General features: G+C 45.9%; 1 protein-coding gene across 1 annotated transcript; it reads left to right on the top strand.

The window, feature by feature from the left end:
• The first annotated feature begins 5,898 nt into the window (after positions 1–5,898).
• On the top strand, positions 5,899–6,849 carry OR1K1 (olfactory receptor family 1 subfamily K member 1). Its single transcript, XM_014840696.1, has one exon. The coding sequence runs from the start codon at positions 5,899–5,901 to the stop codon at positions 6,847–6,849; it is 951 nt and encodes a 316-aa protein (XP_014696182.1).
• Positions 6,850–19,201: the final 12,352 nt, after the last annotated feature.

Here is a 19,201-nt window from a genome sequence, read left to right as displayed (position 1 = left end):
CTTTAGAGAGGGGGGAAAAAAGGGGGAAGATTGGCAACAGACGTTAGCTCAGGGCCAATCTTCCTCACCAAAAAGAAGCATACCTTTAAAAAAATAAAAGCAATCAGGCAAATTTTGGATTGAAGTAAAATTATCTAAATTGCAGGATTTGGGTTGACTTTAATTAGTAGTAGATTTGGGGTAAATTTAGGAGTCAGAGTTTGGATAAACCTTATCTCTTATTAGAAATATTACAAATATGTTAGGGTTAGTTTTAGAGTACAGGGCCAATTGAGGGTGGAGTTCAGGTTTCAATTTTATTGCTACATCATATTTGAGTTAGAGTTTAGTCCACATTGGAGCTCTGTTAGATTTAAGTTAAGTTGGTGTGTGGATAATGTTTGTAAGTTTAAATCGCAGTCTAGTTACTATTATTGTTAGACTAGGTTCAGAACTAGAGGAGAATTAGGCATAAGAAGAATATTTTAAGTATCAAATGGACATGTTTTGGGTCTTAAGTCTTAATTTAAGACTTATTTAGAGTTTTGGATAATGGGTAATGTTTCTTAAAGCTTAAGGGTAGGAGTTGGTTATTGGTGCATTTAAGTTTCATTCAGAGTTATGAGCATGCTCAGATTAGCAAGAGGTCTGGTAGGGTAGACTGCTTTGTATTATGATTGCAACATCCAGAGGCAGAGTTGGGGTTAGGAGAGGGAATGCCGTAACCCTGACCTCTTGGGCAAAGGCAACCACAGTGCTCTGAGCCTAGAGTCACACTGGACCTTTCAGACGCAATGCTCTTGGGACTTTCATCCACCCAGAGTTCACAATTTTGACAGATTTTCTTTGTCTCCCGGAATCAGTTACATATGGCCAAGACCCAAGGCACTGCATTCTGCCCAGGCTGCCCCTCCATGCAGGGGCAGGACTGGAGTGGACCCTAGGAGTTACAGCAGTAACTTCCAAGGAGAGACAGAGCATGGCCAAAGCCATTGTCAGCTCCTCCCGATCCCCCTTCCAGTTCCCCTGATTTGGCTAAGATGAGGCCAGGGATGGTGAGGTATGGGACTCAAACAAAGCTTCATTGTCACTCATAGGCTCCATGGAGAGTCTTCCTTGGGTCCCAGCCTCACCATTCCAACTTCCCTTCAAGGAGAAGACAGCCACCAGATACTTAGACTACAGGAAGCCTGGAGGTTCAGCCTGGCTCCCCAGGGAGGTGATGTCGCTTGTTACCAGGACGAGGACTCTCCCTCTTAGTAACTATGGTCTTCTTGGAGGTCCCAGACTAATGGAGAGATGGATGTGGACAAGGCTATCTCCTCAAATCTTAGAGAATTTTATAGATTTCCTGACAGGGTCACCAACGTGTCCTGGTTTGCTCAGAACTGTCTCAATTTTAAAAATTCCCAGTCTGATGTCCTAAAGACCCCATCAGTCCTGGGAAAACCAGGATGGTTGGGCACCCTATTTCCTGATGAACCAGCATCATGAGAGCAGAGGGTACCATATCTCAAACTCAGCACATTTTGACAAAAATTACATAAATTAAATTACATAAATTAAAACTCCTTCTGCCATTACAAGTTTCTATAATCCTTTCCCAGTTCTTACCTCCTCTCCTCATAACAACTCAAGTGCCATGAAAGGATTGGAGGCATTATCAGAAGAGTCGGCAACCATGGGACTGAGAATGTGAGGTTTGCCCCCAATTCAATGATGTTTATACTCAAAAGACCTCCTCTGTGGTCTTTCCTTCTTTTTGTGGGTTCTTGGGCTCTCCTGACATACATCCCCCACCATGATCAGGGGAAAGTGTCCAAAGGCATATGGCCCTTCCATTGTCTTGTCCCTACAGGATGTCCATGAGTCCTTCCACATGTTTAGCATCAGTGTAGCAGCCAGACAAGACAATTACCTAAATCCTATACACCAACTGGAGGAAACACGAAGTTGCAGGCTATTATGCAGGGCCTGTTTGATAGATAAGAATACAAACAAGAGGGAAGGAAGCGGGGAATTGGAAGACAGTAACAGAGCTCAATCTGGAAAGTAAAGGAAGAGGAAGAGTCAGATCCTCGCCTCTAAAATGAGAAGCCCAGTAAAGCTCCCCAACTCTGATAAAGTATTTCCCTTTTAAAGCTCCTTCAACACCATTTATTAAGACAGGACAAGCGCAGGTTTGGAGTGGGGAAGACTGGTGTTCTGACCTGGGGCTCTTATTGCACAAAATGAGTCGGGCCCTGCCGCACGGTGGGAATTGAGGGAAGGGGCATTCCGTGGGGAAGGACAAGCGGACACAAAGGCACGGAGGTGAAATGAGCTCAGGTGTGCAAGAGGCTCTAAGGAGACCAATTTAACTCACTTGAGAGGGGTGTGTTGGGAAGGAAGTGGAGGGAAGTTTGAGGGCTGGGATCTGGGAATGGGAAGGACACCTAGTGGGTTGGATATCAGGTAGGGGAATTTGGACTTTATTAAATAGGCAATAGGGGATCATTGAAAGTTCACATGTTCAGGGGCCAGCCCAGTGGCGTAGTGGCTAAGTTCACATATTCTGCTTCAGCGGCCTGGGGTTCACAGGTCAGATCCCAGGCACAGACCCACACACCACTCATCAAGCCATGCTGTGGCAGCATCCGACATAAAAAAATAAAGACTGGGCCAGCCTGGTGGTGCAGTGGTTAAGTGCACACGTTCTGCTTCAGCGGCCCGGTGTTCACCGGCTAGGATCCCGGGTGCAGACATGGCACCGCTTGGCAAGCCATGCTGTGGTAGGCGTCCCACATATAAAGTAGAGGAAGATGGGCATGGATGTTAGCTCAGGGACAGTCTTCCTCAGCAAAAAGAGGAGGATTGGTACCAGATGTTGGCTCAGGGCTAATCTTCCTAAAAAAAAAAAAAAATAGAGAAAGACTGGCACAGATGTTAGCTCAGGGCCAATCTACCTCACCAAAAAAGAAAGAAAGAAAGAAAGTTCATATGTTCAAAATAGCCCTTCATGGTTGTTCTGACACTGAGTCATGCAAAGACATTCCCACTTGGCGTGCTACACACAGGCACAATTCCCTTATGCCACAACATACACACAGCAACACATTCCCCCTCCAACACAGACTCAATCCCCTATTGGAAACTTTCATGCACAAAGAAACACTCTCATAGGCATGGCCACCCACCCAGACACAGATACAGCTGCACACTCAGACACACACTTGGGCTCATGGACATATTTGATTGCAGACCTGATCACTCTCTCCACAGCCAGGCGTACAATTCTACACACTCACACACACAGTCACACAGCCATACATCTTGCCACGGTCACCAGAGGCACAATCCCTCCCACACTCCTACACTTCCTACAAGAAGCCACCGGCAATAGCTGAGGAGAAGAGAGGGTTGGCCCAAGAAGATACTGCTGTAAACCCTGAGCTCCCCTGACCCCAGTCACTCTCCTTGGGTTCAGAAGCCAGCCTGACCCTCCTCTCTGGCCTTCACAAGACAGAGACTTGAGAGCAGCAGCTTCACTATGCTTGGGGCTCCTGAATATCCAACCACCACCTCCCCTCAAATTGGGCCTTAGAGAGAAAGGATAACAAACCCCAGAGCCGAGATGCCTCCTGCCCCAGGGATGTGGGCCAGGGGAATGCAGGAGGGATGTTGCCTCTGGAGAGAAGGTGCTCCCAAGGCCTCAAACACCATAAACGTGCCCAATAGTTCCCTCTTAGGACCCCCCAGTGACAGGCTACACCTGGCCCTTGCTGTTGTTCCCTCCTGCGAAGTGGAGAGGGCAGAGGGTACCCTTGGGGCAAGGGACCAGGCTGGAGAAGGTGCAGATCTGTGTCTGCATGTGACTGTGAGCATGTCATACTGTGTGAGTGTGTGCTGTTTCTGTGAGGCTTTGATTGTGCATTACCAGCACTGTACAACATTGTCATTGGTGTGGTGGGGCAGTGTGTGTGTGGATGTGCCCCCCCTAGGTGACACATCTCTGCTGTGACCCATCATGAACCTATGTGAGTGTAGCCATGTGGGTGAAGGTAGGAGGCTGTGGGCCCTGAAGCTGTGCATTGTGTGACCAATGAGGAGTCTGAGTATGACTGGGTGTGCATGAACGGGCACTAGTAATGTGCACACACTGAGTAGGTGGTCAACAAAAGCACGAATGTGCATGATGAGTCCCAGGAGCTGTGCATGGTGCTACAAGCCTCCATGAACAGGACTATGTGAATGATCATCACCCTCTGGCCTCAGAGCTATTTTTTGATTTCATTTGACCATCTGTGTATGTGTTTGATGATCTGGATCTGTGGGTCTTGTGGTCATGCTTATCTGCTTACTTAGGTGTGAATGTGTGCGCTGGGTCCACAGGTGTGCATGTGATTGATTGTGTCTGTGTATTTGCAGAGACCAGCTTGAGGCTGCACGTGTCAACATGCCTGCACAGGCGTGTTTGTGATTACATACGAATATTTTGGGAAACAGCTCACTGGATCTGAATGCTTATTGGGACCAATTGAAGCACAAGTCAGAGTAGGTCCAGTTTCCCAAAAAGCCCTTTTATAAGCAGGCTTTCGTCCTCCATCCTCCCCACCCACCCTGATCCTCTTTCCCTCCTGGAAAGTGGGACATGATTGGGAACTTGAGGAAAAAATGTTCTAGAGGGAGCCAAAGCCAGAAGATTCTTCTTACCCAATGGAGGAAGAAAAGGAAGACACTAGGGTATAGAGGGTTTTTATTTTATGATTTTTTTTTTAATAGAGAAAGACATGGAAAGAAATCAGGAGGTTATTCCTCTCTCTGGGGTTGGCCTCAGCATAGCCTTCAGCAAACCTCTGTCCTAAAACCCCTCTCCTTTCAAGACCCTTCCTTGGAGAATTGTCCAAGATTTCTGCCATGAGATTCAGAGAGGAAAAAGGGGAGGCATTGAAACAAGTTGCCTCCATCCTTAAGAGTTAAGTCCTTGCTCCTGGCAGGTGTGTCCGTCTGTCAGTAGTTTCTTCCAAAGGGTTGTGCGTTTGCTTGATGGTCGGTGAGTGTTCAATTTCATGGGAAAAGTTCTCGTGGAATATGAGGAGCCATCCAGATTCTTTTTTTTATTTTCTTTTCCCCAAGTCTGAAAATATCTCTATGCTTCTCTCACACTTGATTAATATTTTGGTTTAGTATAGAATTCTAGGTTCAAAATCTTTCTTTTCTTCAGAATTTGAAGATATTGCTCGACTGTGTTCTGTCATCTACTGCTGCTGATGAAACATTTGATGGCAATCTGGTTACCTGAATATCATCAGATCCTGGCACCCCATACCCTCGGAGGTATTGGGTTCTTCTCTTGATCCTCAATGTACTAAAATGTCATGATTTGGGTCTGGGTGTTGTAGATTCATATTCACTTCAATACAAACACCTGTGCCCTTCAGAAGAGGAATTTTTACTTCTTTGATATGTTCCTCCTTTCCATCTTGTGTTGGCTTTTTTCCATTCTTACTTTCCTGAAATAAATGCCTGTCGGTCAGAACACTTTCCACTGTATTGATCCTCTCTCTGTTTTATATTTTCTTCCATATTTTCCTCCTTCTCTGGACTATATCCTAGGTGCTATGTTTTGTTCTGTTTTTGCTTAAAAACACAAAGTATCAAAGTTGGGCACAAACTTGAATATCACCTAATTCAGTTCCCTTATTTTACAGATGGGGAAACTAAGGCCCAGAAAGGAAGAAGGTTCAAGAGGTAAAATGACTTGCCCACAGTCATACCTGCGTGTAGTGCCAGGGCTGTCGGATTCCAAACCCATGACTCTCCTTATGGTCAGGAAGCCTTGAGCAAGTTAGCAGCTCTTGACCCTTTTCCTTAGATGCTGGCGAAACGATCCACTAGCAAAAGAACCCCTGGGGTTCTAGGTGAAAAACCAGCCCAGCCATGGATGCTGCCAACGAGTCTTCAGAGGGAGCCCCATTCATCTTACTGGGACTGACAACAAATCCCGGACAGCAGCAGCCTCTCTTTGTGCTATTCTTAGTCCTGTATATGGTGGGCATCCTGGGTAATGGTCTCATTGTGGCCGCCATCCGGGCCAGTCCAGCCCTGCATGCACCCATGTACTTCTTGCTGGCCCATCTGTCCTTTGCTGACCTCTGCTTTACATCCGTCACTGTGCCTAAGATGTTAGCCAACTTGTTGGCCCACGACCGCTCCATCTCCCTGGCTGGCTGCCTGACCCAGATGTACTTCTTCTTTGCCCTGGGTGTAACTGATAGCTGTCTCCTGGCCGCCATGGCCTATGACTGCTACATGGCCATCCGGCACCCCCTCCACTATGCTATGAGGATGTCCCGGGCCATGTGCACAGCCCTGGTAGGGACCGCATGGGTGATGTCCCACACCCACTCCCTCCTACATATCTTGCTTATGGCCCGCCTGTCCTTCTGTGCCTCCCACCAAGTGCCCCACTTCTTCTGTGACCACCAGCCTCTCTTAAGGCTCTCAGGCTCCAACACTCGCCACATCCAGCTGCTCATCTTCACTGAGGGGGCCGCTGTGGTGGTCACTCCCTTCCTGCTCATCCTGGCCTCCTACGGGGCCATTGCAGCTGCAGTGCTCCGGCTGCCCTCAGCCTCTGGGAGGCTCTGGGCTGTTTCCACCTGTGGCTCCCACCTGGCCGTGGTTGGCCTCTTCCATGGAACAGTCACCGCAGTCTACTTCCAGCCCACATCCCAGTATAAAGCCAAGCAGGGCCGTGTGGCCACTGTTATGTATACTGTATTCACTCCCATGCTAAACCCTGTCAGCTACAGCCTCCGGAATCGCGATGTGCAGGGGGCACTCCGAGCCCTTTTCACTGGGCGGCAGATCTCAGCTGGTGACTCCTGAGGCCTGGACCCCACCAAGGACAGACTGCATCACCCACAGTGACAATTCATGATTGTGATCATCTGTTCTGTGCTTTCTCCAAAATCATAACAAGGGCTATCACTTTCTGAGCACCTACTACGAAGCAGATCCTTGCCTGATCTTACTTCATTCCCATAACCAGGGAAGCAGATATTGTGATTTAGTTTTATAGATGAGGAAACTGAGGCTTAAAAAGAATTGACGAGGGGCCGGCCTGGTGGTGCAGCAGTTAAGTGCACACGTTCTGCTCTGGTGGCCCAGGGTCCGCCGGTTCAGATCCTGGGTGCGGATATCACACTGCTTGGCTAGCCATGCTGTGGTAGGCGTCCCACGTATAAAGTAGAGGAAGATGGGCATGGATGTTAGCTCAGGGCCAATCTTCCTCAGCAAAAAGAGGAGGATTGGCAGCAGATGTTAGCTCAGGGCCAATCTTCCTCAAAAAAAAAAATAATTAAAAAGAATTGACGAGTTTACACATTTCTTAGGTGGCGAAACCTGGGCCCTTTCTGTCGCATCATTCTCTCTTCTTACAGTCACTCCCAGGCAATTAGAGAGCATTCCACCATTTTCTGAGGACTTAAAGCTAGGTGGGAGGGTGCACCAGCCCCATGTTTTGCTTTGGGGGAATTGGTACTTTATTTTCAATCCCATCACCATGTATTGTCAAATAAATTGACTTCTCAACTATCTGGGTCAGGGACAAAAGTTCACATACCCATGTGTCGAGGGCTCACCTCTCCCAGTGAAGCCAGTCTAGCACATAGGAGGCAGTCTGGACACCTGAGATGAATACATGGTTGTATTTTGAGGCTAGTAACCATTTGGAAGCTGTCCATTTTTCTCTTTCTTTGTTCTTGTGCTTGTTTGCTATGATGCCTCCTGTTCAGCTACACCCAGCATTCTGGAAGGAATGCTCAGTGCGCAGGCGCCATGAATAAATTAATTAAATTAAGCAAAGCAGGGAAGAAGAGAGCAGGATATAGGCATCAGGGGCAGATGTAAGAGGGATTTTTTAAGTTTTTATCATATGCTAGCACTTCACTAATTTGTACCCACAAAAAGCACGGGTATGCTTATTGCCACTTTATAAAAGAGGAAACTGAGGCTCAAAGATGGTGAGTGAGTTGGTAGCAGAGCCAGAACAAGCCCTTTTGCTACTTGAACTGCTCAGGCGTATTTTAACTGGGCCCCACAGAATCCAGACCCCAGGGTCTGGGGCGTCTATGGCAGAACTTGCAGGAAGAAATCCCAGACCGGGGCAGGTGCACTGTCTCAGGTGAGGATACATTTTGGGGTCTGAAAGGCCCTCATGATGTGCCCCAACTTTTACTAAACAGGTTTATGAGGTGGGAGCTTTTATGTCCTGCTCTGTCTCTCCAAGAAATGCACACCCACTTCCCCCCCACACGCCTCCCTCCCCGACTCCTCTCCAGAGAGAAGGAGGCTGCAGCTGGCTCATCCATAGGCCTCTCCAGCTCCCACAAATGAGCCTGCCACCGCCTAGTCCTAGAACTGCCATACTCTGTCGTTTAGATCTAAAAGGGAACTTGAAGGTCTTTAGGCCAGTAATTTTAGGAAAAAACACTTTTTTTCTAATGAAATCTTACACAGAAACATAATATATAAAACAAAAAGAAAAAAAAAGCAGGGGCCAGCCCCATAGCCGAGTGGTTGAGTTCCCGCACTCCAGCTTCGGCGGCCCAGGGTTTCACCGGTTGGGATCCTGGGGGAAGACCTAGCAGCACTCGTCAGGCCACGCTGCGGCAGCGTCCCACATAGCCCAGCTAGAAGGACCTACAACTAGAGTATCAAGTATGTACTGGGGGGTCTTTGGGGAGAAGGAAAAAAAAAAAGATTGGCAACATATTTTAGCTCAGGTGCCAATCTTTAAAAAAAAAAAAAAAGCAGTATAGTATAGTCAAGGCCTGGAGCCCACCTTCTCAGCCTCCCCAGTGCTTCTCCTCCACTGCCCTGAAGGGCTCCTGATCTGATCCAACCCATTCATTCAATAAATTGGGAAAATAAGGCCCAGAGTGGATAAGGGACCAGCCCAAGGTCACTCAGAGGCAGTGGCAACCTTCAGGCTTTCTTGGTTGGCCTGCCGGTCCCCCATAGTTTGGCCCTGCCAGGACACTGACACCATCCTCTCCTGGTCTGCCTTCCTCCCGCCCCCATGCCCTGCTTGTCTGTTCATGCTGCAATGCCAGATCCTCGCTAGTCTATCAATAGCTTGTCCACTGCCCCACAACCCCCTTCCTCCCTCTGCCTTCTCTAAACTTCACAAACACACTGGTCATGATGCTCATCAACCACCCCACACCTGTGCCATCAGCCCTACCCTATGGCATGGTGCTAACCACCGTCTGCTAACCATCAGGAACCCTGCCTGAGTTCTCTCTGTATCTCTAGAACCTGCCACAGAGAACATGCGTGTGATATGCTGCTCCCTTGTCTGTCTTCTGGTCTCGTTCCAGGTAACGTTTCTACATAAGGGGAGAGGGGCACTGTGGGATTCAGGGGATTGTCAATTGTCGCTTCTTCTGGCCCACTAGCCTTGACCTGGGCATCCTGCTCAGATGTCAGCCCACAAAACAGGCCACGTCTGTGGAGAGGTGGCTAACTCTTGCTGGTCCCACCACCCACATTGTAGCACAAACTTGCTTGGTCATTGCCTCAGCATGGTCTGTGCCTTCTACAGGGTGACCATGACCAGCATCACAAGTGCTTTCAAGCCTCACAAGGGCCCAGTGAGAAATCCCCATTTTGGATGTAGGGAAACTGAGCCTCAGAGAAGTGAAGAGGCTTGTCCTAGTTCGTACTACCAGGCAATTTAAGTGCCAGCTCTCCTGACTCTCAGTATCAGGCTCTTTCCTCCATACCACAAAACTTCATTCAATTAAGTTACTAAATCTTTATTCACCATCGGAATGTGCCAGGCACTGGGATAGCTGATTCCTAATCTACTTCTAGACCCCTACTAGAACAGACAAGAGAGGGGAATGGTGGGCACGCAAGCAGCCTCAGTCACCAGGCCTGTGGGTCCCTGGGGTCCATGCCCACCCCACCCTCAACTAGATCTGGACTCTCGTTTTAGTTCAGGTAGCCATAGAAGATGACATTGACCTGGAGACAAGAGGCTAAATCCTTCTCCCATCCCCAGAAAGACCACTAAGGAGTTCATAAATCCACTGAAGAATTTTTCCCTGAATCTTTCTGACATGAAACATAAAAAGACCAACTCTTAACACCTTAAGCAGAACAAAGGTATGCAAATGACTGATTCACTTCCAAGCAGTTCTCTTGGAAGAGCTGATACTCATCCCAGTGAGGCTGCTTCAGCTCAGGGAAATCTGCAGGCCCTCTTTAGAAGGCCTTTGAGCCACACAAGGAAACCTGCCTCTTCTCAACCCCATATTCCTTGAGTTTGTCCTGAAATGACTCCTGGCCATTTCAGAATCAATCTAGGCCACCCTCCCCCCATCAATATTTTCAACCCTTCAGTTTATTCAAAATAACATGTAGCACCAGGAACCACCTCATCTAGAAAAAATACATAATTACATTTGAGAAAAGAATTTGAGTCTGCCACAACACCCCATTTTTAATGTAATCTTTATGCATTACAAAGTAAGGCAGCCTTTGTTTCAAAGATAGAGCAACTGGAGAGCTCTTAACAGTGAGAAAAGCTCTGATCATAAATGGTAAATTGATTACTCTTTCTAAAGGTAAAAAGGAAATTTCTATAACCTAAGTCTTCTTTCATGCAAGGGCTGCCACAGGGAAAATGCAGCCATCAAGCATGAAAAATAAACACATAAAGACTCTTTCTCAATGTGGAAATGACTCCTTTGAAATACTAGGGACGGATTAATATTCTACGAAGCTGATAAAGCAAGCCGACTTGCTCATTCTGAACCACGCTACTCCTCTTCCTCACCCTTGTCACGGTTCTTTGTCCTGTTTCCTGCACTCCTTCACCTCATGTCACTGTCCTGTTTTCTCTTTCTTGTTGCTTGTGTTCCTATTTCCTTCTCCTTTTGCCCCCTTCTCTCTCTCTCTTACTTTTATCTACTGGGCACTAGGACTGTAGACACAGTCCTTGCCCTCATGTCCGTAACAGCAATGCAGATTATGATCCAGACCAGGAGAGAGGTACAAAGTGCTACAGCAGCATCAAAGAGGGAGCCATGGCTTGAGACTGGGAGTGAAGGAAGAGATGAAGAAACTCACGGAGGCATCTAGTAGATTATATCAGTGGCCCCATTTCATTCATCCCTGAATCCATGCCTTTGGCCATATAACTTTGCCCTTCATCTGTGACTCTGGGCTGAGCCTTGCAACTTGCTTTGGCCAATAGGATATTAGAATGCACGGCACAGGGGCCGACCCCATGGCCAAGTGGTTAAGTTTGCATGCTCTGCTTCAGTGGCCCAGGGTTTTGCCAGTTCAAATCCGGGGTGCGGACAGGGCACTGCTCATCAGGCCATGCTGAGGCGGCGTCCCACATGCCACAATAAGAAGGATCTACAACTAGAAATACACAACTATGTACCGGGGGCTTGGTGGAGAAAAAGGAAAAATAAAACCTTAAAAGAAAAAAAAGAAGGCATGAAAAGAAGCTATGATATTGGGCTTGTTTTCTTGTGTTTCTTCATTGCCATGAGAAGGACCTGCCTAGCTAGCCCACTGGACCCAAGAGGAGGATGAGAGACTCGTGGAGCAGAGCTGTTCCAGTCAAGGTGACCCAGGCAAACCCAGCGTAGAGCAAAGCACCCAGCAGACCTGCAGATGCAAGAGCAAGTCCAGCCAAGATCAGCCAGGCCCCAGCTGTCCCACTGACACATAAGTGAAAATAAATGATTCATGTTTTAAGCCACTTAGTTTTGGGGTGATGTGTTACATAGGAATAGCGAACTGGTGAAGTTCCCATAACTATTTTTGATATTTGCCTTTTTCCCGAATGCAGCATGTCCTGGTCCCTTCAGTGTCCTGAGGACTGAGCCATCAATGCATACTTGCTTTCTCTGTTTATATTCTTGTTATGAGCATGTTTCTTCCCTCAAGCTTCTGCCAATCTACCAAAGATTCTTTGAGGGTTTGAGTCATGTTTTTCCATTGGACTAGGAGTACCTGGAAGTAAGAGTTGACCAATAAGAATGGCAAGTAATAGGATATATTGGAATACATGAGGAAGCCATTTGGTATAAACCTAATTTGGCCTGACCTTGTCTTTCCAAAAGGGCCTGACCGAGGCCGTTGAGCATGCATTGTATATCTGCTTTAGAGATTCCCTATGGCAAGAACAAAGGCCCTTGAGATAAAGGTGCAACTTCTCTCCCCCTCCCAACGTTGGCATCTCCTTAAAGATTGAGCATCTTTCTTTAGGCTGGGAACAGATTGCAGCGCTCATCTGTGACCCCCCAGCCCGAGGCAACACACCTGCCACCCCGTGGCGTTCACTGAGACAGCAGACCTATCTGCCATTTCCATCAATCGCTGTGCTGACAGAGCAGCCTCGTGACTATTGTAAAAGGGACATTTCAATCATATGTGAAACATACTCTTTGAGGGTATAGAACCACCCTGTATACCCCCACTTCTTTGGAGTGCTCTGTTCCTTTGTGGAAAGACTCTCCCGGGTTATAATCCTAAGATTTAAGCTCAGAATAAACTCACCCAAATTTTCATTTATAGATTGGTTATGGATTATTTTCGTTGACAGAGTCATGACTCCTCTTTTCACATCTCATAATCAAATCCATTTTCTCTCTGTAAAGAGTCAGGTTCATCTCTTGGTTGCCTTCTCTGGAGACTTTGTCATCACTCACACTCAGATTCAGCCTACACTGGAACATTTTCAGCTCTTCTCTTGTGGGAAGGGAAACTGAAATTGGCAAAGGCTAGAAGGATGAGATGAGTAAAACTGATGAAATAACCTTCTATTTGGCAGGTAGCCAGAGCCCACACAGCCACAGACACCACCATTCCACTCCTTCCTCTCTCCAAGGACCACAGAACAACTGACAGTTGGTGAAACCATAACCGAGACCATTGCCACACCCATCAAGAAATCAAGTAACCACAGACCTCAGAAACCACAAGGTGGGAAATTGACTAAACATAGGCCAGATTTGGTGCTAGTGGCTTTGCATTCATAGCACCATTTAATCCTCATAAAAAGCCTGTGCAAAATACACTATTATCCCCATTTTACAGAGGAGGAAATTGCAGCTCAGGGAGGTAACTCGCCAAAGGTTCCAAACTAGAAAGTGGTGAAATCAGTTTTTGAGCACAGAGTTGTCTCTGGGCTGAAATGAGAAACAGTAAAAGCCCTCCTCTCACTACATTCTTATTCCAAATCTACTCACCATGCATCAGAATCACCTGGCATGTTTCTGTCAAACGCATATTCTACCCACCACTCCCGAACTTTCTGAATGAGTAGGTCTAGGGTGAGGGCTGGGACTGCATTTTGTTTTGTTTTTTTCCTAAAGATTGGCAACTGAGCTATCATCTGTTGTCAATCTTCTCTTTTTCTTCTTCTTCTTCCCCCCAAAGTTCCCCAATACATAGTTGTATATTCTAGTTGTAGGTCCTTCTAGTTGAGCTACGTGGGACGCCACCTCAGCACAGCTTAAGCAGTGCTAAGTCGGCACACAATATCTGAACCAGTGAAACCCTCAGCCGCCAAAGCAGAGCACGCAAACTTAACCACTAGGCCATGGGGCTAGCCCGTAGGACTGCATTTTGAATAAGCACCCTAGGTGATCTGATGCGGGTGGTCTGCAATGCACACCTATAGAATCACGGACCTAAATCATGTAAAACTTGAAAGCACCAAAAGGGAGATAGCATCCTTGCCTTTAGAAAGTCCAAGCTGATTGGGAAGTGTTCAGAGGTGACACGACGGCTGTCGGAAATATACAACTCTGGAAAAGATGGGCAGCAAAGCTTATCATGAACCCTGGAGAGAAGAGGTTTCTGCGATTCTTAACAACTCTCCTTTGCGATAAGTTTGAGGGATCCTATTTCTCTCTCTCTATTGAATTTAGAGAAATTACCAGGGATCAGTGTCTTAGTTAGCTTGGGCTACATAAGAAAATACCATAGAGTGGGCAGCTTAAACAATAGGCATTTATTTCTCATGGTTCTGGAGGCTGAAAGTCCAAGATTAAAGTGCCAGTAAGTTCAGTTCTTCCTGAGGGCCCAGATCCTGGCTTTCAGGCTTCTGAACGTATCCTCTCATGGAGGAGAGAGGAAGCTCTGGCGTCTCCTCCCCTTCTTAACAGGGCACTAATCCCACCACAGGGGCTCCACCTTCACGACCTCATCTCAACCTAAGCACCTCCCAGAGACCTCACTCTGTAATACCATCACATTGAGAGTTAGGCCTTCACCATATGAATTTCGGAGAGACAAACATTCAGACCATAACAACCAGCTTGGTCTTTTCTCCACTAGCTCAGGACGCTCAGGAGGCCACATCCTCTCAGGGAAAGGATCCTGGTCCATAACAACCCTCTGAGCCCCCTCCTCTGTGCTTACTCCAGTCCTCCGTATGCCCCTCTCATGGGGTATTCAGCCTACTCTTTTGGGACTGCCAGTTTGTGTCTCTCCTCCTCTCTCCTCCTCCTCCCCCAACATACACTAGACTAAGGATTCCTTCAGGGCAGAGAGTGCATCTGATTTCTCTTCTGCCTCCAAACACCAAGCATAGGGCATGGCCCAGAGTGAACAAGTAGTTGAAACTAGGAAATGGGCTAAAGGAGGAATTGCTGGGTGGGTTGGAAATGTTTCCAGGCAGAGAGAGAATCATTAGAGGAACAAGATGATGACAGCGACCTGAGGCCTTTGTAGTAGGGGGAGAGCTACCTAGAAAACAAGGCCACAAACCCAAATAGCTAAAATTTCCTGGTCACCAGCTATATTAGTCATCTTGGGTGGCCATAACAGAATCCCACAGATTAGGTGGCTTAAATAACAAACATTTATTTTCTCACAGTTCTGGAAGCCAGAAGTCCAAGATCAAGGTGCCGTCTGGGTTGGTTTCTGGTGAGAGCTCTCTTCCTGGCTGGTAGGTGGCCACCTTCTCCTTGTGTCCTAACGTGGCCTCTTCTCTGTGCATACGCAAAGAGAGAGAGTGAGCTCTGGTGTCTCTTCTTTTTCTTTTAAAGACATCGGTTCTACCAGATTAGGGCCCCAACCCTTATGACTTCACTTAACCTTAATTACGTCCTGAAAGGCCCAGTCACATTGGGGGTTAGGGCTTCAACATACGAATTTTGGCTGGACACAATTCGGTCCATAACACCTACCATGGGGCAGGCACCTTCATCTCTTCCCAGCAGCCTTTTTGGGTGAACATTATCATGGTCTGTTCATAGGTGAGGATGCCAAGCAGTACTAACTCCTGAATCCTGAACTCTAATTCCTGGGTTTAAGTCCTGACCTTGCTCTTTACTAGCTGCTTGACCTTGGGCAAATTGCTGAACTATAAAATGAAGATGACAATATCCCTCTGGGATTGTTATGAGAATTACCTAAGAAAATACATATAAAGAGCTTAAAACAACGACCTGGGACATAATAAGTCTCAATACATGTTGGGCGCCTTCACTGTAACAGGTAGGGAAGTCAGACAGGAAGTCATCAGGAATAAATGATGGGATTGAGATTTGAACACAAAGACTGTGCTCTGAACTAAGGAGCTTGGGACCTCAATTCGGGACTGGTGGGTGCCCGCTGCTTCCTCTTCTCCTCCTGGGCCAGCTTTTTCTCAGCCTTAACTTACCATGATATGAAAGTGTGTGTCTGTTGTATTCAGCAAATAATATTTTGTTTTCTTTGTTGCTCATTAATACATGGTGTGAATGTAATACTCTCTGGTTCTCTTTCCTAAAAACAAATTCTCTAAAGTGACTCATATATGATGCTAGACGTCACCCTTAAGGCTCTAAATCCGAAGTCTGTGGCTCAGCTCGCTTAACAGCAGCAAAACTATTCATTCCCTCTCCTCTGCTGCCATCATGTGGTCATATCAGGTACCAGCATTTCCTTACGCTGCGGCGGGGCTGGGGATTCAACTTGAACTTATCTGGTTCTCAGTAAGCATAGCTAGTACACCCCAAAGATATGTAACATTTCTGGAAAAACAATACAACAGAAAACCTTCTGCCCTATTGTGGTGAATTCCAGCCTGCTTGGGGATTTTCCCTACTTAAGCGACAAACATTCACTTAACTCAACTCAGATCAGAGACCAGAAACGACAGGACACAGTGCCTGTGCCCAAGGACTTCATAGTCTGGTGTTTAAACAAATCCTTACAATTCAACTTTGGCAACCACACATGCTGAAGATGGCGTCGCCCTACCGGAGGGAGACAAGGTCATTCAAGTCACCGGGACTTTCCTATCTCACACTTACAAAAAACTTAAAATTTTTTATTAAATATTTAATTTAATAAAAAATAACAAAATGATAGCACGAAGACAACAGCAGATAACTTATTGAGATGTTTCTATCTGTTAAGCAAAGTGCTAAGTGCTTTACTGGTACTGACTCATAGACTTCTCATCCAAACTACTGTTATTCCCACTACACAGGTGGGAAAACGAAGGCACAGCCCGTTCTGGCTGGAGTCAGGCTTTGAGCCCATGAAACTTTTCTTAACCAATATTGCCCTAACCTGTAGGAGCACACGCAATGGTATGATTGCTTCTTTCTGAAGAGATGGGAAAGACTTATTAAGGATCCAGAGAGGATTTGAGATTTGGGCTGACTTTTGAAGGTTAAATAAGGTTTTTCCAAATTGTCAAGGGGGATCCAGTGCCTAAATAAGGCTCTTTTTTGATAAGTGGAACCAAGGATTTGTGGAGAATGAATAGTAAATAAACAGATGACACTTAGGGAATGTTCACTGTGAGCCACACCATGCTAAGAACTTTAGCTGATTGAATGAAGCTTTGTAGCAGCTCTCTGAGAGAGTTACTATGATTATCCTCATTTGGGAGACCAAAGCTCAGAAGGCCTAAGAAATTTACCCATGGTCATTCACACAATCAAAAACAAATGCTTTGGGTGGAAAGAATAAAGTTGGGAGTGAGACTTCTCTGAGAATGTCTTTTTATATAGTATTGGCTTTCAAACTAGGTAAATGCTTCATGTGTTCAAAACACTTAAATCAAAAAGAATAAAAGCAAACCCCAAAACGGAATCATACAGAAACAAATGAGTCTGCTTCTATATCAAGTTGATAACATAACCACACAGAAACTCAAAATTTTTAGAAATATGTTTTTTTCCTACTCTGTCCACTGCAAGGGCCCAGAAGCAATGACATCCCAGTAGCAATGAGCACATGTAGCACCTAGATTCTAGTTCTAAATGCCATTCTCCACAAAAAGAACCAGAGCTCCTTAGAAAATGGCTAATTCCAAGTCCTTACCAGAGAAAGGACTGTGTGGTCCTGGAACATCTTAGGCCAGAAAGAAAGGAAGGGCTCAAAGACTAATGGTTCATCTTAAAAGGATACAGGAATTGGCTTTAGAAGGCTACCACTGGCCAAAAGCACTAAAAAGAAGGATGGTAATGGACACTGAGTTTTTAAAAATCTGTGAGTCCGTACTCAGAGGGAGAGATGGGAAGGTAGCATTCTACTTTGCAGAATATTGCCACATATTAAATGCAAAAGAAATTATAGAATTAGAAAATCACCACTTTACATAGCCCAATGTAATAATTTGGTTCAGGCAAGGATCATCAACAGATGCTAAAATTATCAGGTGAAAGGTTTTTGGTGAAAAAGGATATTCATGCAATCTCTAAGTATCACATCACAGATTACTTACCATCTACAAAGAGGAAAATAATTTTACAATATGGGGATCTGGCGTTCGCCACCTCAAGCGACTAATTAAACCTAGGATCACCAAGCTGACATCAGGTGCTCCCTCATGTGAGGCAGTAAGAACTACATGACATCACCTCTGGTCAAAATGCAATGTGTGTGCACTTGATTGGATCCTGGATTTTTAAAAAAGATTGTTAAAGAAATTTTGAGAACAAGTAGGGAAAGGTGAATATGGCCTGTATTTTGGATATTGTTGAATTGTGAATTTTCTTGGGTGTCATAAGGGTATTGTGGTTATGAGGGCGAGTGACCTTATTCTTAAGAGATGCACCAAAGTATTTAGGGACAAAGTCAAGATGTCTGTAATTTATTTTCAAATGGTTCCACAAAAGACAGACAGCAAATGTAGCACAATGTGAACAGTAAAATACTATCGGTAAAGCTAAGTGAAGGATGTACAGGTATTCATTGCAGTATTCTTTTAATTTCCCTGTATGTTTTAAGGTTTTCAAAATAAAAGATGAATTTTAAAAATTCATTGATCTATACAATTTGAGATCCTAAAAGTTCTTAAAAGATCATCTAATTCACCCCTCACTTTACAAATGAGGAAACTGAAGCCTGGGAAAGGAAGAGACTTATCCGAGGGCACACAGCTGGTTACCAAGAGAGCTCGAATTCATGTTCCCGCTTCTCCTAATGACTGCCACCTGTGGCAGGGTGTGGGCAGCGTAGGGTCGGGGTATAGAGGGACTTTGGGAGGAAGGACTTTGTGAAGTCATGGAAGGAGGGTGGCACCCCTCAGCAGGGGCATGGTGTGGATCATAGCCACTGCCCAGACCAGAGGAGGTTCTGACCTGAAACACAGGCAGCCCAGGAGACCCCAGGCTCCACCCAACCTCTTTCTTCTTTCTTTGAATTCTCTGCCTTATTTTCTTCCTCCAACTCTTCTCTCCATTACATTTTTTCTCTTTTCTAACTGATCTTTTTGTTGCTATTGTTGTTTGGTGAGGAAGATTGGCCCCTGAGCTAACATCTGTTGCCAATCTTCCGTTTTTTTTCTTTCTCCCCAAAGCCCCAGCACATAGTTGTATATCCTAGTTATAGGTCATTCTAGTTCTTCTATGTGGGATGCCACCACAGCATGGCCTTATAAGTAGTGTGTAGGTCCCTGCCCAGGATCCAAACCAGTGAACCCAGGGCCACCGAAGCAGAATACACAAACTTAACCACTCGGCCATGGGGCTGGCCCCTTAACTGATCTATTTTATTATCACTTGATCATTTGCTTTCTCCACCAAGAACTAACATGACATTGTGGAAATAGTACAAATTTTGAAACTACACAGATCTGGTTTTCAACCCTCCCCTGCCCACTAGCTGTCTTGAAATAGTCACTGAATCTTGCTAAGTCTTGGTTTCTTTATCTTTGTAAAGTTACTACTATCCTACCTGGAAAGGATGTGGCATTCAACGAGCC

The sequence above is a fragment of the Equus asinus genome, chromosome 10, assembly GCF_041296235.1.
Source record: "Equus asinus isolate D_3611 breed Donkey chromosome 10, EquAss-T2T_v2, whole genome shotgun sequence".
Taxonomy (NCBI): domain Eukaryota; kingdom Metazoa; phylum Chordata; class Mammalia; order Perissodactyla; family Equidae; genus Equus; species Equus asinus.
Note: the sequence above shows the minus strand (reverse complement) of the source record. Positions and strands in the feature narration are given on the sequence as shown.